At 37.1% G+C, this 16,611-nt stretch overlaps 2 protein-coding genes across 2 annotated transcripts; both read left to right on the top strand.

Annotated features, from left to right (window-relative positions):
* Nucleotides 1-874: 874 nt before the first annotated feature.
* On the top strand, nucleotides 875-8,867 carry LOC137009237 (zinc finger protein 665-like). The gene is made up of 2 exons (XM_067371285.1): nucleotides 875-1,150; nucleotides 6,698-8,867. Exons 1-2 carry the CDS (start codon nucleotides 1,072-1,074, stop codon nucleotides 8,467-8,469), a joined length of 1,851 nt encoding a protein of 616 aa, XP_067227386.1. The 5' UTR covers nucleotides 875-1,071; the 3' UTR covers nucleotides 8,470-8,867.
* On the top strand, nucleotides 3,499-15,432 carry LOC137003903 (junctional adhesion molecule-like). Its single transcript, XM_067364189.1, has 5 exons — nucleotides 3,499-3,548; nucleotides 12,590-12,745; nucleotides 14,354-14,548; nucleotides 14,636-14,983; nucleotides 15,221-15,432. The coding sequence occupies exons 2-5, from the start codon at nucleotides 12,679-12,681 to the stop codon at nucleotides 15,430-15,432; spliced, it is 822 nt and encodes a 273-aa protein (XP_067220290.1). The 5' UTR covers nucleotides 3,499-3,548; nucleotides 12,590-12,678.
* The last annotated feature ends 1,179 nt before the right edge of the window (nucleotides 15,433-16,611 follow it).

Here is a 16,611-nt window from a genome sequence, read left to right as displayed (position 1 = left end):
ATAGAGGTAAGGAAGACAGCTCATTAGCCACTAAAAACGGTCAATCAAATGCAGTGTTTACCAGATGCTACGGTCTTTCACATACATCTCTGCGATGTACATGTGCTATCTGGGAAGAGGGATCATATATCCTCTATTCTGGCCTCTTTACACCAGGTCATTTTAGAATAAAGTAGGTACTTTTGTATACTTCTAAAGCTCTGCATGGTCTGACACCAAAACATATTTCTGAGCTTATAAATTTTAGTTGCTCACAGAGATCCCAAAATCTGCTGCTCCTTGAAATTCCTCGGTCACGGTTAAAAAAGATTGTGGTTTCTCAGGTGCTGCTCCAAAGTGCCGGAAGGGTTTACCAATGTCTATCAGATCGTCTACCTCAGTAGACTTATTTAAAACTTGTCTTAAGATGTTGTTTGATGAGGCCTTTGCTACTTTGTAAAAACCATTAGGTTTGGATTAAAAGTTTATTATTATTATATTATCTTTCTCTTGTTTAAATGGTATTATCTTATTGTGTTTATTTTGTATTAGTTTTATCCTTGTATTTTGTGTTTTATCTAATCCCTTTGAAATTGTACAGCACGTTTAAACATCTTTGAGCCTACATTCAGTACGAGTAAAATACTTAAGCACTGTTAAAATAAGATACTTAAGACATTTGCTGAAGTTGTATTGAATTAGTGGCATGTTATAACAACTGAAACTCTTTACAAAAGGGCAGAATCATTATCACAGGGAGAGTTTGGTTGTATTGTTCCCTTTTACTCGTTTGCTAGAATGTAATGCCTTCAAAACTTCGCACTCCAGTCCAGTGGGTGGCGGTAAAACACGCTTGTTTGTTTGCCAACCACCATTAAACCTCAGAGGAAGAAGATTAGTTTTCAGCATGTTTTCTGGTGTTGTGATGTATTGTGTTTTATTCACTTAATGTAAACTGTTAGAAATAGTAGAAAATACATTTTGAATTAGGTCAATAAATACTTAATATCCCATCCTCATAGACGGTAGTAAGGTTTGAAGCAAGCAGGAATATCTGGAGTATCAACTGAACTGAGATCTGCTGCTGTGAAGATGGTGTTTGTTAAAGAGGAGAATGAGGAGGACATGAGTGAACCAGAACCCTGGAGAATAAAACACGAGGAACAAGGAGGTTGGTGTCTATTTTTTTATTCATCTTTAATGATTGTTGTGGTACGTTTAAGTCTTGTTATTGCAACCCTGACAAACGCTGTTCTCCAGACAATGTGTAATATAAAGCATATGAAAAAAAATAGTGAATGTTTTCATGTGGGATTGTTCTGTACATTATTAGGAAAAAAAGTGTTAAAATACAAACATTACTTTCTAAACCTAAAAACAACTGATTACTGCCTTGTAAAGCAGAAAATAAATTAAAAATAATAATAAACAAAAACAAAAGCACAACATTTTTACTTTAATAATTACATTAATAGGCTATACCTACAATAGCGATTTTTACTGCTTTCAATAATATTACTTGTCTTACATGTATAATTTTAAAACTACAGAGTGTATTCACATGGTTACCAGGTTGAAAAAAATGAGTAAACACTTCAGATATTTTCGTATTGCGAAAATGTGAAGCTCTGATTGGGGGATTATATCTCTTGAAAGCAACCCAGTTTTGTTCCTCTGTGGACCAGATTAAACATTGACTAGACTATATAAGGACTGCACACTAATGTAAAAAGTAGTTGACTAGAAGAGGCTGATCGACAAATTTTATTAGTTGGTTTGGTGCAGAAAAAACAACAACAACCTTTTTGTCCATGAGGGACAGTTCATTAATGACAGTTCTGGTAATTACAGTACAGTGCTCAGTGTAAATAAGTACACCCCCTTTGAAACGCAACATTTTAAATAATGTCTCAATGAACACAAAAACAATTTCCAAAATGTTGACAAGACTAAGTTAATATAACATCTGTTTAACTTGTAACATGGAAGTAAGGTTAATAATAAAACTGTATAATTTAATAAAAAATGTGTAATCTAAGTTATAGGGGTGTGTACAAATAGTTGAATATTCAAATATTCAACTTGTAATTAATATTCAAAAAATAAAAATACTCAAAATACTCAACATTTGAATTTTACTGTTACTTTGTTGGCCATAAATGCAGTGAGTCCATGATAAATCCTAAGCATTAAAACTCGCAGTTATAACTAAATGCACCGGGTGGCGCTGTGGAACAAGTTTATTTCATTTGATCGTCACATAATATTGTCGTCTGCCTCGCAAATTTTGGAATTACTTGGATTAAAATGATCTTACAAAATGGAATTACTTTTGATCAAATGAATGAATGAAACCAGGTTATCATAATATCACCAACGTATTGAGAAAGCACATGAAATCAAAACACACCATTGAATGAGGAAAGACAGCTGTCCATCACTGCATTCACGACAAGAAGGGGGCTTGAATGTTTTAGCTTTAGGAGATCGTCCTGAAGGCGTTGTGAGATGGTAATCTGAAGGTAATGAAATTACTGGCATGCGACATTTTACAATATTTTGAAAAAATACCCATCCCTACTAAGTTAAACCCAAATAAGGGTGATGCAAAAATGAGCACACCCCACAACAAAAACTACTACATCTAGTACTTTGTATGGCCTCCATGAGCAGATAACACAGCAATACTTAGGAGTTAAAGTAAAGTTAAAGTTCATATTCTATGCTTTCAAATGACATCTATTATGTTGATCAAGGGCGAAGTTTTGAAAAATGTTATTCATTTTTTTGTAGCTAGATGTCACCTGCAGTTTAGAGAAACTACTCAGCAGTCATTAAGAGTTGTTCAAAATGGTCAGATGCATTAAAAACCTTTAAAATAATAACTATTTCATTCCTGGGGATTGGTCACTTGTCTGTTGGCTACCAGTTTCTCTGTTGCTGGCTAAGCACTCTATTTGCAGAGCAATGTAAACAAATTAATAATAAATGAGGTCATAATGCGGACATTATTTACATCTCATATCATCAGTAAACCATTGCTTTAGCAAGACAACGACTAATGCTGTTGTATCACTTTCCAAAGAGTGGCTGTTATCAGCCCCACAGTGGTTCTTACACATTAATAGATTAGTCCACTTTTTAAATAAGATTTTCCTAATAATTTACTCACCCCCATGTCATCCAAGATGTTCATGTCATGTAATTATCACCTTGTACGTGCTTCCACTTTCCGTATTCTTCAAAAAGCTTACGCCGTATATGTCCTACACCTTCCCTATTCTACTTACTGAATAAAACGGAACAGGTGCCGCATTTGTTCCGTAAGTTGAATAAGGAAGGCGTAGGACATATACGGCGTAAGCTTTTTGTAGAATACAGAACGCGTAAGCACGTACAAGATGATCATCCCTTTGAAGCTGCACTGAAACTGTAATTTTGACCTTCAGCCGTTTGGGCTCCATTGAAGTCCACTATAAGAAGAATAATCCTGGAATGTTTTCATCAAAAACCTTAATTTCTTTTTTAACTTAAGAAAGAAGGACATGGACATCTTGGATGACATGGGGGTGAGTAAATTATCAGGAACATTTTATTTGAAAGTGAACTAATCCTTTAAGAACCATTCGGCACGATTTTGAAAAAGTTGCTAATGCTGCAGGCATTTATAGGGTTCCTGACTTTTCCACCTTCGGGCTGAATGGTTCTCATTGCATAACATTTCCATTCTGTGCCGATTTGGGCCAGCTGGTATGGTTACTGCCTCATTTTCCACTGTGGGGCTGATAACAGCCGCTCTTTGTAATGTAATACAAAAGCATCAGTCATTGCCTTTTACAATAAAAAATGTTACAGTAACAGTAATTAATTAATGTCAGGAGTGCACATCAGTCAAGCTGAATCTAACTGATATTTATATTGACATAAAAAGAGAACACATACCTATACAGTTGCACCTGCTTCCATTTATTTACAATCACAAGAATGCACAAAACAACTCCATTGAGGATTTTAAGTCCAAAGGCTTACACATTTAAAAAATATTTATAACATACCCTATGTTTACGTCACTTTTCTGAGCTTTTCTATTAATTTTCCTTTAAATTATGCGATGATTGCAGTCCAAGGATGTTTGAGCGATCTCTCAAACTGTTATCCTTTCAGCCAGAGCAACGGAGAGAGCTCATATTGAGTGAACTATTACACCCCAAATATATATAAGATGCCTAGGAAGTTGCTGTTTGGATTTTAATGGGCAAATACTTAAAAGTCTATGGATGGATCAGTGATTAGCATTAGCAGTGTTTCTAGCATGTTGACATCGCCAAACTACAGGACTAGCATGATAATAGCATTTTTAGTCATTTTTGTTTAGGGATTCTTTTGTTGTCTTAAACTTTTAAAAAATGCAAAAGAAAAATTTAGTTTTTATTACATTGTTTTCATGTCAGCGTATCCTATTTAGGGCCCAAGCCCTGAAAGGTGAAGGCCCTATTGTTTCCCTAAGGATTATTAGGGCCCAAGCCCTGAAAGGTGAAGGCCCTATTGTTTTCCTAAGGAGTATTAGGGCCCAAGCCCTGAAAGGGCGAAGGCCCTATTGTTTCCGGTAGGATTATTAGGGCCCAAGCCCTGAAAGGGCGAAGGCCCTATTGTTTTCGGTAGGATTATTAGGGCCCAAGCCCTGAAAGGGCGAAGGCCCTATTGTTTCCGGTAGGATTATTAGGGCCCAAGCCCTGAAAGGGCGAAGGCCAAAGCAACGCTCAACAGAAGGTCGGCAATTTAGGGTTGTTTGGAAAATGCATGCTCTGAAATTTGGTATAATCCTCCTAGGGAATTCATCCAAATAGTCAAAATGAAGTCAAGACATTGGGAATGTTAAATTGTGAGTAGATTTTTGATATCTCGAACGGTTTGGCCATGGTGTTGAAACAAATTTATGGCAAGAAAAGGGAAACGTACTGTTATAGCTTCTGAAAAAGCGAAACAGGAAGTGTGTTAACTTATATTGATTATGATGAAACTTCAGATGTGTGTTCATTGTAGGAGGCCGATCACATAGATGTGTTTGTTAGTCAAAGTCATAGCACCACCAACTGGCAACAGGAAGTGTCACTTTAAAAATGCTTTGAAATCACCTTTTTATTTTTACCCAATTTACTTAAAACTTCATCAGAACAATGTTAAGACATGGCAGATGTAGACCCATGAAAGGATTCTTGATATCTTAAATACTGTTGCCATGGCAACACGTCAAACTTTTATAATATTATTGGGTGTTTTTGAAGCTCTTAGCATGCTTCAAATTGCAAGAACCTGACACATGTAAAAGTTGTTGGACAGTATACATGGGCAAAGCCTTAGAAATGGGCAGGGAGGAGGGGCTCTAGGGCTGGGCGATAAAACAATAACGATATGTATCTCGATATCAATAAAAAATATGTTCAATAAAACATTTGATATTTTTTATTCTTCTTGGTTGCACCATATCGTTGTCTCATGCTGGTATGCTGGATTCCTCTTCAGTAACCAGCGACTGATTAGCAGAAAATAAGTGCTGCGGAAATTGTAAATAAAAGAGGAAAAGTCAGCTCGCCAGTATGGCAGTTTTTGGATATTATAAGTCTGACCGTAGTGGATATTTGGATATTATAAGTCTGACCGTAGTGGATATTTGGATATTATAAGTCTGGCCGTAGTCTGACCAATGTCGTCTGCAAATTATGCAAGACCGTCGTCCCCACCAAGACTTGTAATACCACGAATTTGATGTACCATCTTGGCCACGCTCACCCTTTGGAGCACAGCCGTATTCAACCAACTCCTAGAACTAAACTTGCAGTAAATTCTCAGGTTTCTCTATGTTTATATTTAACACTTTGCACTATTTTATTATACTTTATTAAGCATTTCTTACATTTTCTTTCATTTTGCACCTTAAATGTTAAGAGATTATTGTTAAGAGTTCATTGTGACTTTAGACTTATGTTTACATTTTAATTATTTGAGTTTTCCATGGTTGTTGACATTTCTACCTTAATAACTGAGGGGATTATGATCAGAGGAAGGTTAAGTTTCAAATAAAAATGTTTAAATGTAATATATTTTCTCCTGGTCCTTATTTTAAATGGGTCATAAAAATTATCAATAATTATCGATATCAATCAATATGAAACACTGATATTGTGATACAGTTTTCAGCCATATCGCCCAGCCCTAGCGCCATCTTTTCACAAAAGTTGGGGGTGTTAGTCTTCCCTACAGTCACCAAAATCTGTACATATATTGTTCTCATCAACCTAACAACTTTCTAATTTACAGTCATTAGCTCTGACCAACAGGATGTCAGATATTTTAGTTTGAATTTTGATTTTTTTGAAAAATCAGGCTTTGAGTTTTTAACTACACCTCGTAGTGGATTCATGCAATCGGCACCAAACCCAGTCAACATGAAATAAAGACACTGAAGATACTAAATTGCAAACAACTGTAGGATATCTCGAGTGGTGTTACCATGGCAAGGGATGAAAGTAGCCACAATAAAGAAACGGGAAGAATTAAATTAAGTTATGTATGTTGTCCGCCATGCACAGGTTTCCTTAAGCCACTGGGGTGGTGGTGGCTCTGAGGCTTGGGCCCATCATCGCTGCTTGCAGCTATATTTACCATTTATTTTCACTTGTCCCAACTGATTTTCATCATTTTAGTGTTTTCATTTTAGGCCTGATTAAAGTGAAAGAGGAAAGAGAAGATCTGAATGAAGTGGAGGAGAAATATCAGCTTCAGAAAGCTCACGATTTCACCGTTGGAGAAAAACCATTAAGTTCTTCCAAAACTGAAAACAGTTGCTCACAAAGCAGCATTAAAATAACAGAAGTCACAAAACCTTTTAGCTGCTCTCAGTGTGGAAAGACTTTCAAACATAAAAGGAGCCTTAAGAATCACATGATAATTCATACAGAAAAAAATCCTTTTACCTGCTCCCACTGTGGAAACACTTTCACACGTAAGGACAGCCTTAAGAATCACATGTTAATGCATACTGGAAAACAGCCTTTCACCTGCTCTAAGTGTGGAAAATCTTTTTCACGTAAAGGAGTCTTTAGGAATCACATGAGATTGCATACTGGAATAAAGCCTTTCACCTGCTCTCAGTGTGGAAACTCTTTCAGATATAAAGAAAACCTTAAGACTCACATGTCAATTCATACTGGAAAAAAGCCTTTTGCCTGTTCTCAGTGTGGAAACACTTTCACACGCAAAGAAAGCCTTATGAATCACATATCAATTCATACTGGAAAAAAGCCTTTCAGCTGCTCTCATTGTGGAATCTCTTTTGCACGTAAAGGAATCCTAAAGAATCACATGAAAATTCACACTGGATTAAAGCCTTTTACATGCTCTCACTGTGGAAAGTGTTTTACACAAAAAAAACACCTTAATGAGCATGTGCGAATTCATACTTCAGCAAAGCCTTTCAGCTGCCCTCAGTGTGAAAAAACTTTCACACGTAAAGGAAGCCTGAAGAATCACATGTTAACTCATGCTGGAATAAGGCCTTTCAGCTGCTCTCAGTGTGGAAAGAGTTTTACACAGAAAAAACATCTGAATCATCATTTGCTAATTCACACTTCAATAGAGTCTTTGACCTGCTCTCAGTGTGGAAAAACTTTCACATGTAAAGGAAGCCTTAAGAGTCACATGTTAATTCACACTGGAATAAAACCCTATCTCTGCTCCCAGTGTGGCAAGGGTTTTACACAGAAATCACACCTTAAGGATCATTTGCTAATTCACGCTTCAGAAAAGCCTTTTACCTGCTCTCAGTGTGGAAACTCTTTCACACGGAAAGGAAGCCTTAAGAGTCACATGTTAATTCATGCTGGAGTAAAGCCTTTCAGTTGCTCTCAGTGTGGAAAGAGTTTTAGATGTAAATCACACCTTAAGAATCATTTGGTAAAACACACTTTAGAAAAGCCTTTCAGCTGCTCTCAGTGTGGAAACACTTTCACACAGAAAAAAAGCCTTGAGAATCACTTGTTAATTCATGCTGGAGTAAAGCCTTATACCTGCTCTCAATGTGGAAAGAGTTTTAGATGTATAGGACACCTTAATGTTCATTTGGTATCTCACACTTCAGAAAAGCCTTTCACCTGCTCTCAGTGTGGAAAAACTTTCACACGTAAAGAAAGCCTTAAGAATCACATGTTAATTCATGCTGGAAAAAAGTCTTTCAGCTGCTCTCATTGTGGAAAGAGTTTCAACGGTAAACAAGGATTTAACAGTCACATGAGAATTCACACTGAAGAGATGCGTTACACATGTCATCTGTGTGAGAAGAGATTTAAATGGAACACGAGTCTCAGAGCTCATCTTCGCCATTCTCACCCTGCAGTAATGCAGTTTAAAGGAGCAGTAAGTGATTTCGGAGGAACACTGTTGAAAGTGGATCAGACCGAGCAGCACAACACACATTTAGCCAATCAGCAGTAGGGGGCGTGTCCACTCATGATGGGGGAGGACAGAGAAGGTTTGATCCATTCGACCATAAGTGGACTGCAAAGTGGACTTCACAGGGTATTTTGCAGCCTAAGGTGTGATTTCAATTGGTAGGGAGCGAACATTCAGTTCGAAGGGCACTGGGAATGGCATAGGGAATGAGAGAACATCAATATATCACTTCACAGAAAATAAACTGCGCTTTGTCACCAGTCAGAACAAACGATGGAAAAGAGCCGTTGAAAGAGTTTTTAAACAACTCTGGAATTTATGAATGCATTTTAAGTATTCATAATTTGCTTTTATACAAACTAAAGTAATTATGAATTATGATGAAAATTATATTTGCACATTCTATTGTATGAATAGGCATGATAAAATAAAAGGGTTGAGAAGCAGCTGAGACTCTTGTCATTTTTTATTTTACTTTATTTACCCCAGAAGTGTTTACTATGCAGCTGCTCTTGGAAAAGAATCACATGAGATGAGACTATAAAAAAAGAAAAGATGAATGATGCACCTTTACTCTCGTCCATTGTAGTAAGTAAAGCCGCCAATGTCCCAATATGGCACTGAACAAATCATGATGAAATGCAGAAAATAAGGTTAAAGCTCCAGTCTCCTCCCAAAGATCCAGAAAAAAAGTCTGTTGGTGCTTCAGTGACTGTTTCGCTCAGAGAAGCTGTCAATCATGACGTCAAAACCGTATTTTTATAGCATCAAATATGTAACTAAAAAAATAAATCATTTATTTAAAGAACGAACACGTGAGCTAACATCAGCATGATAAAATGGCTTAAATTGACAGAAACCATCTTTGGAAAAAAAAAATTGACATGTAATTTGATTTAGTTTGTCTCACATCCCATTACATTACATGGAGTGGGCAGAGTTTATGACCTATACTGCATTCAGCTACCTGGGGTAAATCGAGGCGCTTTGGCTTTTCAGGACTCGTGTGGCACGCTTAAGGACACATTGCAATTAATAGCTGCAATGGTCATACAGATATATAATAAACATACGTTTTAATTATATTACATTAGATACATAATGTGTGTTTTGTATATGTATTTTATATACTTTAAATTTGAAAGTAAATTACAATATCTATTTATAAATATCAATTTGCGAGATTTATCTGATGAGTCCACTTAAACTGATATACCGTGCTCAGGGAGTAGGGAGGAGCACACTGTGTAGGGACCCTTTCGAATGGAACGCAGCTAGAGAGTGAGAAAGAGGGGGGAAAAATGTAGAAAGAGAGATATGCTGAGTGACATTACAAAAGAGAAAGGGTCAGAAGAATATCACTGGACAAAGAAGGTTTATGATCAGGCAACAGATTTAATTAATAGATGACGATGAGATTTCTATTCACAGCTCTTATTCTGATTTATTGCTCTTATTTAAAGGGATAGTTCACCCAAAAATGAAAATTTGAGGTTTATCTGCTTACCCCCAGTGCATCCAAGATGTAGGTGACATTTTTTCTTCAGTCGATCACAAATTATGATTTTTAACTTCAACCGCTGCCCTCTGTCATTCAAATAATGGCGGTTGATGGGAACTTCATCTATAAGAGTAGATAAACCTTGCTTAGACAAATCCAAATGAAACTTTGCGGCTCGTGACGACACATTGATGTCCTAAGACACGAAACGATCGGTTTGTGCGAGAAACCGAACAGTATTTATATAATTTTTTACCTCTAATACACCACTATGTTCAACTCCGTTCAGGACTCCTTTAGTGATGTCTGATCGCGCTCTGTCAACGGCAGTGATGTCATGTTTGTCTGTTTCATTAAAAATCATCTGACTCGACCCGCATGTGAAAGTGAAGTAAAGTGAAAGTAATGAACGTGAAAGGGAGCGTTTAGTCTGCCGCATTTCACGGCCAGCAGCGGATCCGTTAGCAAGGATATTCTCGATCCTTTCTGGCTATTGACATTATCGTTTTCTTTAATTTGCATATTATGATGATGCCGTTCTGTGTTTTAATGTTAGTACTGCTGATGATCGCTGGTGGTAAGTATCTATTTATGCTACAGCTAGCTATTCAGAGGAGACAGATACAGGGAAGAACAGCTGCCATATCTTTGAAAAAATGTATTATAAACGACAGAATTTATTTAGTTCTATATTCAATTACTTATTGTTATTATTATTATTCTATTATTGTTAAAGGAAATGATAATAATCCTACAAACGCACTTGTTTTCATTGTGTTAAGGGCGCAGCAGTCCCACAAATCGATCAAAAACATTAAGGCGCTTCTCAAACGAAATGCTGCATCATGAAAGACTGTTCCTCCAGTCTTTCAGAGGCTTGTTGGTTAGCCCTTACGGAACAAAAATATGTGAATACTGCAAAATTTAATGCGATGTATTACATAATACATTTCCAAATATAGGAAACCAGATGCAATGATATTATGCTGGTCTGTGACCCCCTGTTTGCACAGCCACCCAAAATACGTTATGTAACTGCAACGCAGGGGCGTATTTCATGTATTTACTGCTAACAGTGATTTGTAAATTAAATGCCTAAATTATTACATTTTTAGCTAACTGCATTCTCTGCATTGCATTCTCTGTAAAGCTGTTTTGAAACAATATGTATTGTAAAAATCGCTATACAAATAAATGAATTTAATTGAATTTTTGACTTGGTTTTCTGCATTAAATTGTCCTCTTCATCAAAGTCATCAAAGATGAAACACAATGTGACCCACTACAACACAAACAATAATTTTCTTTATTGAACAGTCTTGTTTGTCTTGCAGTTAAACTGCCCACTCTAAACCTTTCACTTACTTTTTTTTCAAAACATTATATATTTTTTTATTATATATTATTATATATTTTTGTATGTTATTATGTTAACTGTGTTTGTCTACTTGTGACTTTGATGAATATGATGTTGAGCAATTGATGATATGATCAATTATTGCAGAGGATTTTCTCACATTTTTCAATTTTCTTGCCACTACCGAGCCAGCACAGCTATGTGGGGCCCAGATGAGTGTCACCTGGGCTATCTAACTGGGGCCCAGCCAGTTTTGTCCACAGTTTCCATGGAGGCCCCACATGGGTTAGCCCAGATGAAATGAACACTGCTCAGTGTGCACACTACAGGCTGTTAAATGTAACACAGAAACATGCTAGAGTTAATGAGATAATTATGTGAAAACGAGCAGAATCACTGAAGAACAGAGGAACAACAAGAACTACAACTTCAGCCACAGCCTACGATGTAATCAACTAAAGATAAAAGACATTAAATCTCTCAAGATCTGATTAAACATCTCCACAAACAGCATTACCAGCTTGACTTATTACTAACCAGATTGACTTTTGTTCTGACATACATCTACAAAAGTTGTTATTGAGGTTTAGATGTTTATGATTTGTTGACAATAAGTTTGGTTTGATGCTACCGTGATCGAGGTCAGTGCTTACTTCAGTTAGGCAGTTTGACTCTTAACTGTTTTAGTGTTTCTCTGGCTGCTCTTACTCTGACAAAAGTGACTTGAACGCACCTGCCGCTGTAAACACAACTTCCCACCTCATAAATACGAATTTCCCAGGAGGACTTGAATGCTCCAAGAGTATAGTTCCTAGCCATATCGGCCTAGAAAATCACATCTTTTCATTTTTCGTCGGTCTTAGTACACTTAGTACATGTAACTACAGAAGAGTCAAGTTTTAAATAGGAAAAATATCAAAACTGTTTGATCATTTTTGAGCGAGATGCTAACGGTCTAATCAGATTCAATGAACTATGCTAAGCTATGCTAAAAGTGGTACCGCCAGACCCAGAGATCGGCTGAATGGATTTGAAAACGGTAAAACTCAACTGTTTAACTCTAGAGGAGATGGAAAATTAGCCTATTTTCAAAAAAAGTGGAGTGTGCCTTTGAAGAAATGCTTGTCACATCAGCTTATACTAAAACTCTGTTGAAAGGTAAACTATAAACAATGCATTTCTACTGCAGATTCTGCCCTCTTTCGCTTCATAATAGATATTTCACACTAGAAACTATTAATTTTTATATTTATTGTTGAACAGCCAAGCATTTATTTATTTATTTATTTATTTATTTTTTTTAGGCTTCATTGTAAAAGGTCCTTCAGGTCCTCTGGTTGGTCTTTTGGGATCTTCAGTGATTTTGCCATGCTATGTTGATCAAGTTTTATTAATGGAGGATCTGAAGGTGGAATGGAGAAGAATAGACTCAGAGACTCTGGTTCATCTGTATCAAGATGGTGAGAGTCGATGTATGGAATGCCAAGTCTGCCGAAATTAAAAAATAAATAAATCCATAAATAAATATACATAGAATATATATATATATATATATATATATATATATATATATATATATATATATATATATATATATATATATATATATTTCCTTATGTATATATATATTTTTTCCACATTTATTTTTCTATTTATTCATTTCAATTTTTATTTATTTATCATTTATTAATCATTTATGTATTTTTACATTTCTCTGTCTATAGGGTAATGAGGAGGGCATGGTTTACCACAGTGGTGTGACCAAATACAAGTTGCTATGGTCACGTATGTTTGTGCATTAAACTCATGGCCACAACAAATAGCCTATCAACAATTATGTTGTTTCCCTGTACATGTCCCCACCTTTTTTAACATTTGGTTTCTGTTGCTGTCAGTATTGTTTTTGGAAGTTACATTAAAATGCAGTTAGCTCAAAAATATTAGGGCACACGACAGGTGCTGTTAGAAAGAGCATGATGCATCTGTGTATGTTTAATGCATGGTGTGTGTTTCACTAGCTCTGTTTCCATGGGCACATTTTGATTTTTTTTTAAGGTCTTCTCGATATTTCCAGTTGATAACTTAGCCTAAGACGTGAACTTAATAATAAGACCCCACCAGGAGAGCCCATTATAGTCAGTGATGCTGTGACTGTCCACACGGGAAGTGACGCGATGCAACAAAATGTTCTACTGTAACCGACGCCTCATTCTATTTTGGATCTTTGAAATATGTGTAGTATTTTAAGTGTTTGTCACATGTTGTGCATATAAAAGTAGGAAATATGAATATGAAGTGAATTTGTGGAATTGTTTCAAATGATCAATATGCTTGCGTCGTTGACTTCACTGTAGCCTGTATGTGACCTGGATTGATCCTTTCCATGTCCTGACCGGTGTCCGAATCTCAATCAAACACAAGCCCATTCATTCAATTGATTTATAATGGAAAATAACAAACACTTCCATTTCAGAGTCCCTGTTATCAGATCTGCTGAAGATGTTGCTGTTCATGTTTGCCAGCACAGGACATTTTACAAATCCAGACCAGACAATGTTCTACGGCCATGTCCGCAATAAGCCTATCCATGTCACACAGTACAGTTAGGGTGATATTATATGACTTAACCCGTGATATAAGATTTTGGCCATACTACCCATCCTAGTCATTTATCCCAGTATCAATGTCAGTAGGCTACACTCTTCTTGTATTTCAGGCACACCACAAGGGGTCACTGTGGCCTCAACGCTGCACCCTCGCCTACTCTGAGCTCGATTGCTATGTCTGATTTAAACGTCCTCCTCATTACTCTGTGGACAAAGAAATATAAAAATATATAAATGTAATCATAAAGAAATGTAGAAATAAAGAAAAGTAGAAATGAATAAATGTGGAAATGAACAAATATGAAAATAAATAAATAAATATTGAAATGAATAAATGTATAAATAAATAAAAGAAAAAATAAATGCATAAATAAGGAAATGTATAAAGAATTTTTTTCATTTTTTTATTTTTTTTACAATTCTTTGTATATTTATTTATGTATTTATTTTTATTTTCGGTAGACTTGGCATTCCATAGACCAGAGGCCCAGCAGCAGGAGTATCATGATAGAGCTCATTTCTTTACTGATCAGATTCAACATGGAAACTTCTCCCTCCGTCTGGACAATCTGAGAGCTGAAGATGAGGGAGAATACACATGTAAAGTTTCAAGTAAGATGGATTCTGGACAGACTGACGTTCAAATAAAAGATGTTGGTGAGTTTGGACCAAATTAGTTCTGGTACAAATTTAATTCATGAAAATTTTTTTTGTTCATATTTCATTTTTATTTTATTCTTTCAGAGCGTTTGCTAGTATTAGGCTCAGATAAGTCCATATATGTGTCTGTGGGTGAAGATGTCACTCTGAACTGCTCTATAGACTCTCACATCACACCTGAACACATTGAAGAGGTTTCATGGAAGACAACAGATGAAGATATTCTGGTTCTGCTCTACCAAAACAATGAGACTTTTCCAGATTCATCAGATGAGCGATACAGAGACAGAGTTCAGTTCTTCACTGATGAAATCCCCAAAGGAAACTTCTCTCTCAGACTGAAGAGTGTCAGAACTGAGGATAAAGGAGTTTACATGTGTCAAGTGTTTGCTGGAGGACTTTCAGCCAATGCAACTGTAGTACTGGAACTGGGTGAGTCAATGAATTAATAATAAAAAAAATCTAGCTACATTTACTTATGTTACATCCAGTATTCTGTTAGAATTACTAAATACTGTGAGTTTGAGTGACAGATATTCTTATGACTAAATCTGAATGATTATACATGGCAATATTCAATGTTAAATCTCTTTAAATAGTGAATGTCATGAAGTAAGTGGGTGTGTGTGTGTGTGTGTGTGTGGATCAACTGTTGTCTGTGGTTCACAGGTTTCTCTGCTTTACACATAATGGTGTTGATTTTCTGTATTGCTGGATCTGGATCTGCACTTCTACTCTGCTGTCTGATCTACTGCAGACCACCAAATAAAGGTACAAATATTCTTATTTGCTGTAGTTCATTTGGGACTTCAAGATTTAGAGAGGACAAGAGATACATGTTAATAATTGCAGAATACACTTCACATAGACATTTCCATTAACTGTTTAGTAATTCAGTCACATGTATCTAGACTTTCACTATCCGACATTCATTAGAATAATAGAACAGCACACAAAGAATGACAGAGCAATCTTAGAAAGACTTTAAAGACGGCACTGCAGAAAATAGTGAACTGTGTAAAATTGTTTGAGACTCAGAATTTGAGACATTGAAACAATGTAGTATACATGCCAGATCAGTATGTCGCGTTGAAATTCTGCCACAGGGATACACTAAATATGGAGAATAAGATTTGGAGCATGCACATAAACCTTGCGCGTGTTATGGTAGCTGTAGTACCAAGCTCAACGAAGACAAAGATGACGATATAACAATACTTTAATGAGACACAGGAGATTCCAAACTGAGTTGAGACAGCATACACACATGTAGACGTGAACGAGAATGGACAAGGAGTGAAGGCAAACACAGGGTATATATATATGTGACTAACAAGGGAACTAAACAAGGGATAATTAACAAGACACAGCTGGATCAAATGAATTAATTAGACAGACTGGGGAAAAACTAGGTCACAAGACACAGTACATGTAACATATCGCCCCCCTCCGGGTAGGCGCGGCCTCGCGCCATAAAGAGTCCAACTGAGGAGGGGAGGGCGGGGGCTCTGGAGAAGGGGGAAGGGCAGATGAAAAAAAAAAAAAAACAGTCCATAGAAAACAACTAATAGTCCAAGGGGGAGTGGAGGGTGGGAGGAGCCAAGGGGAAGCCTGAAGCAGGAGGAGCCAGATGTTGGTCCAGAGACCAACCATGATGAGGCCCCAGGGTGGAGCCGAGGACAGGAAACGACATAATGGAGAGATGAGAGGCACCACCCTGGGGACGGCCGATGGAGATGCCACCAATGATGGAGATCCAGGTGGAGCTGGAATGCCGGAGAGCCCAACTGACACTGCTGGATCTGGAGACCGAGCTTGAGCCAGGACGACAAGCATCCGAGGTGGAATCCAGGAACCTGAAGACTGAGACGGAGGCGGTGCGACTGAGGACGAAGGAGGAGATGAGGGGAAGGGGGAGCCAGGTGAAACAGTAGGTGCAGGCTGGACGACGTCTGACCAAGTCGGAGCCTGTGGGACGAGGGAGACTGATGGAGTCTTGAGGCGAAGGCGATGCGTCGACAGGCCGCGTTGGAGTGTTGGACTCGAAGGCTGTAGGCGGA

This window comes from Chanodichthys erythropterus, chromosome 3 (assembly GCF_024489055.1).
Source record: "Chanodichthys erythropterus isolate Z2021 chromosome 3, ASM2448905v1, whole genome shotgun sequence".
Taxonomy (NCBI): domain Eukaryota; kingdom Metazoa; phylum Chordata; class Actinopteri; order Cypriniformes; family Xenocyprididae; genus Chanodichthys; species Chanodichthys erythropterus.
The sequence above is the reverse complement of the archived record's forward strand: the minus strand, read 5'-3'. Positions and strand labels throughout refer to the sequence as shown.

Bases quoted from the DNA above. Each gene is read 5' to 3' on its own strand.
- LOC137009237 (XM_067371285.1), top strand. From the start codon at position 1,072: ATGGTGTTTGTTAAAGAGGAGAATGAGGAGGACATGAGTGAACCAGAA. The intron at 1,151-6,697 runs GTTGGTGTCTAT...TTTTCATTTTAG, and splicing joins AAAACACGAGGAACAAGGAG to GCCTGATTAAAGTGAAAGAG.
- LOC137003903 (XM_067364189.1), top strand. From the start codon at position 12,679: ATGGAGGATCTGAAGGTGGAATGGAGAAGAATAGACTCAGAGACTCTG. The intron at 14,549-14,635 runs GTGAGTTTGGAC...TTATTCTTTCAG, and splicing joins CGTTCAAATAAAAGATGTTG to AGCGTTTGCTAGTATTAGGC. The intron at 14,984-15,220 runs GTGAGTCAATGA...TGTGGTTCACAG, and splicing joins AACTGTAGTACTGGAACTGG to GTTTCTCTGCTTTACACATA.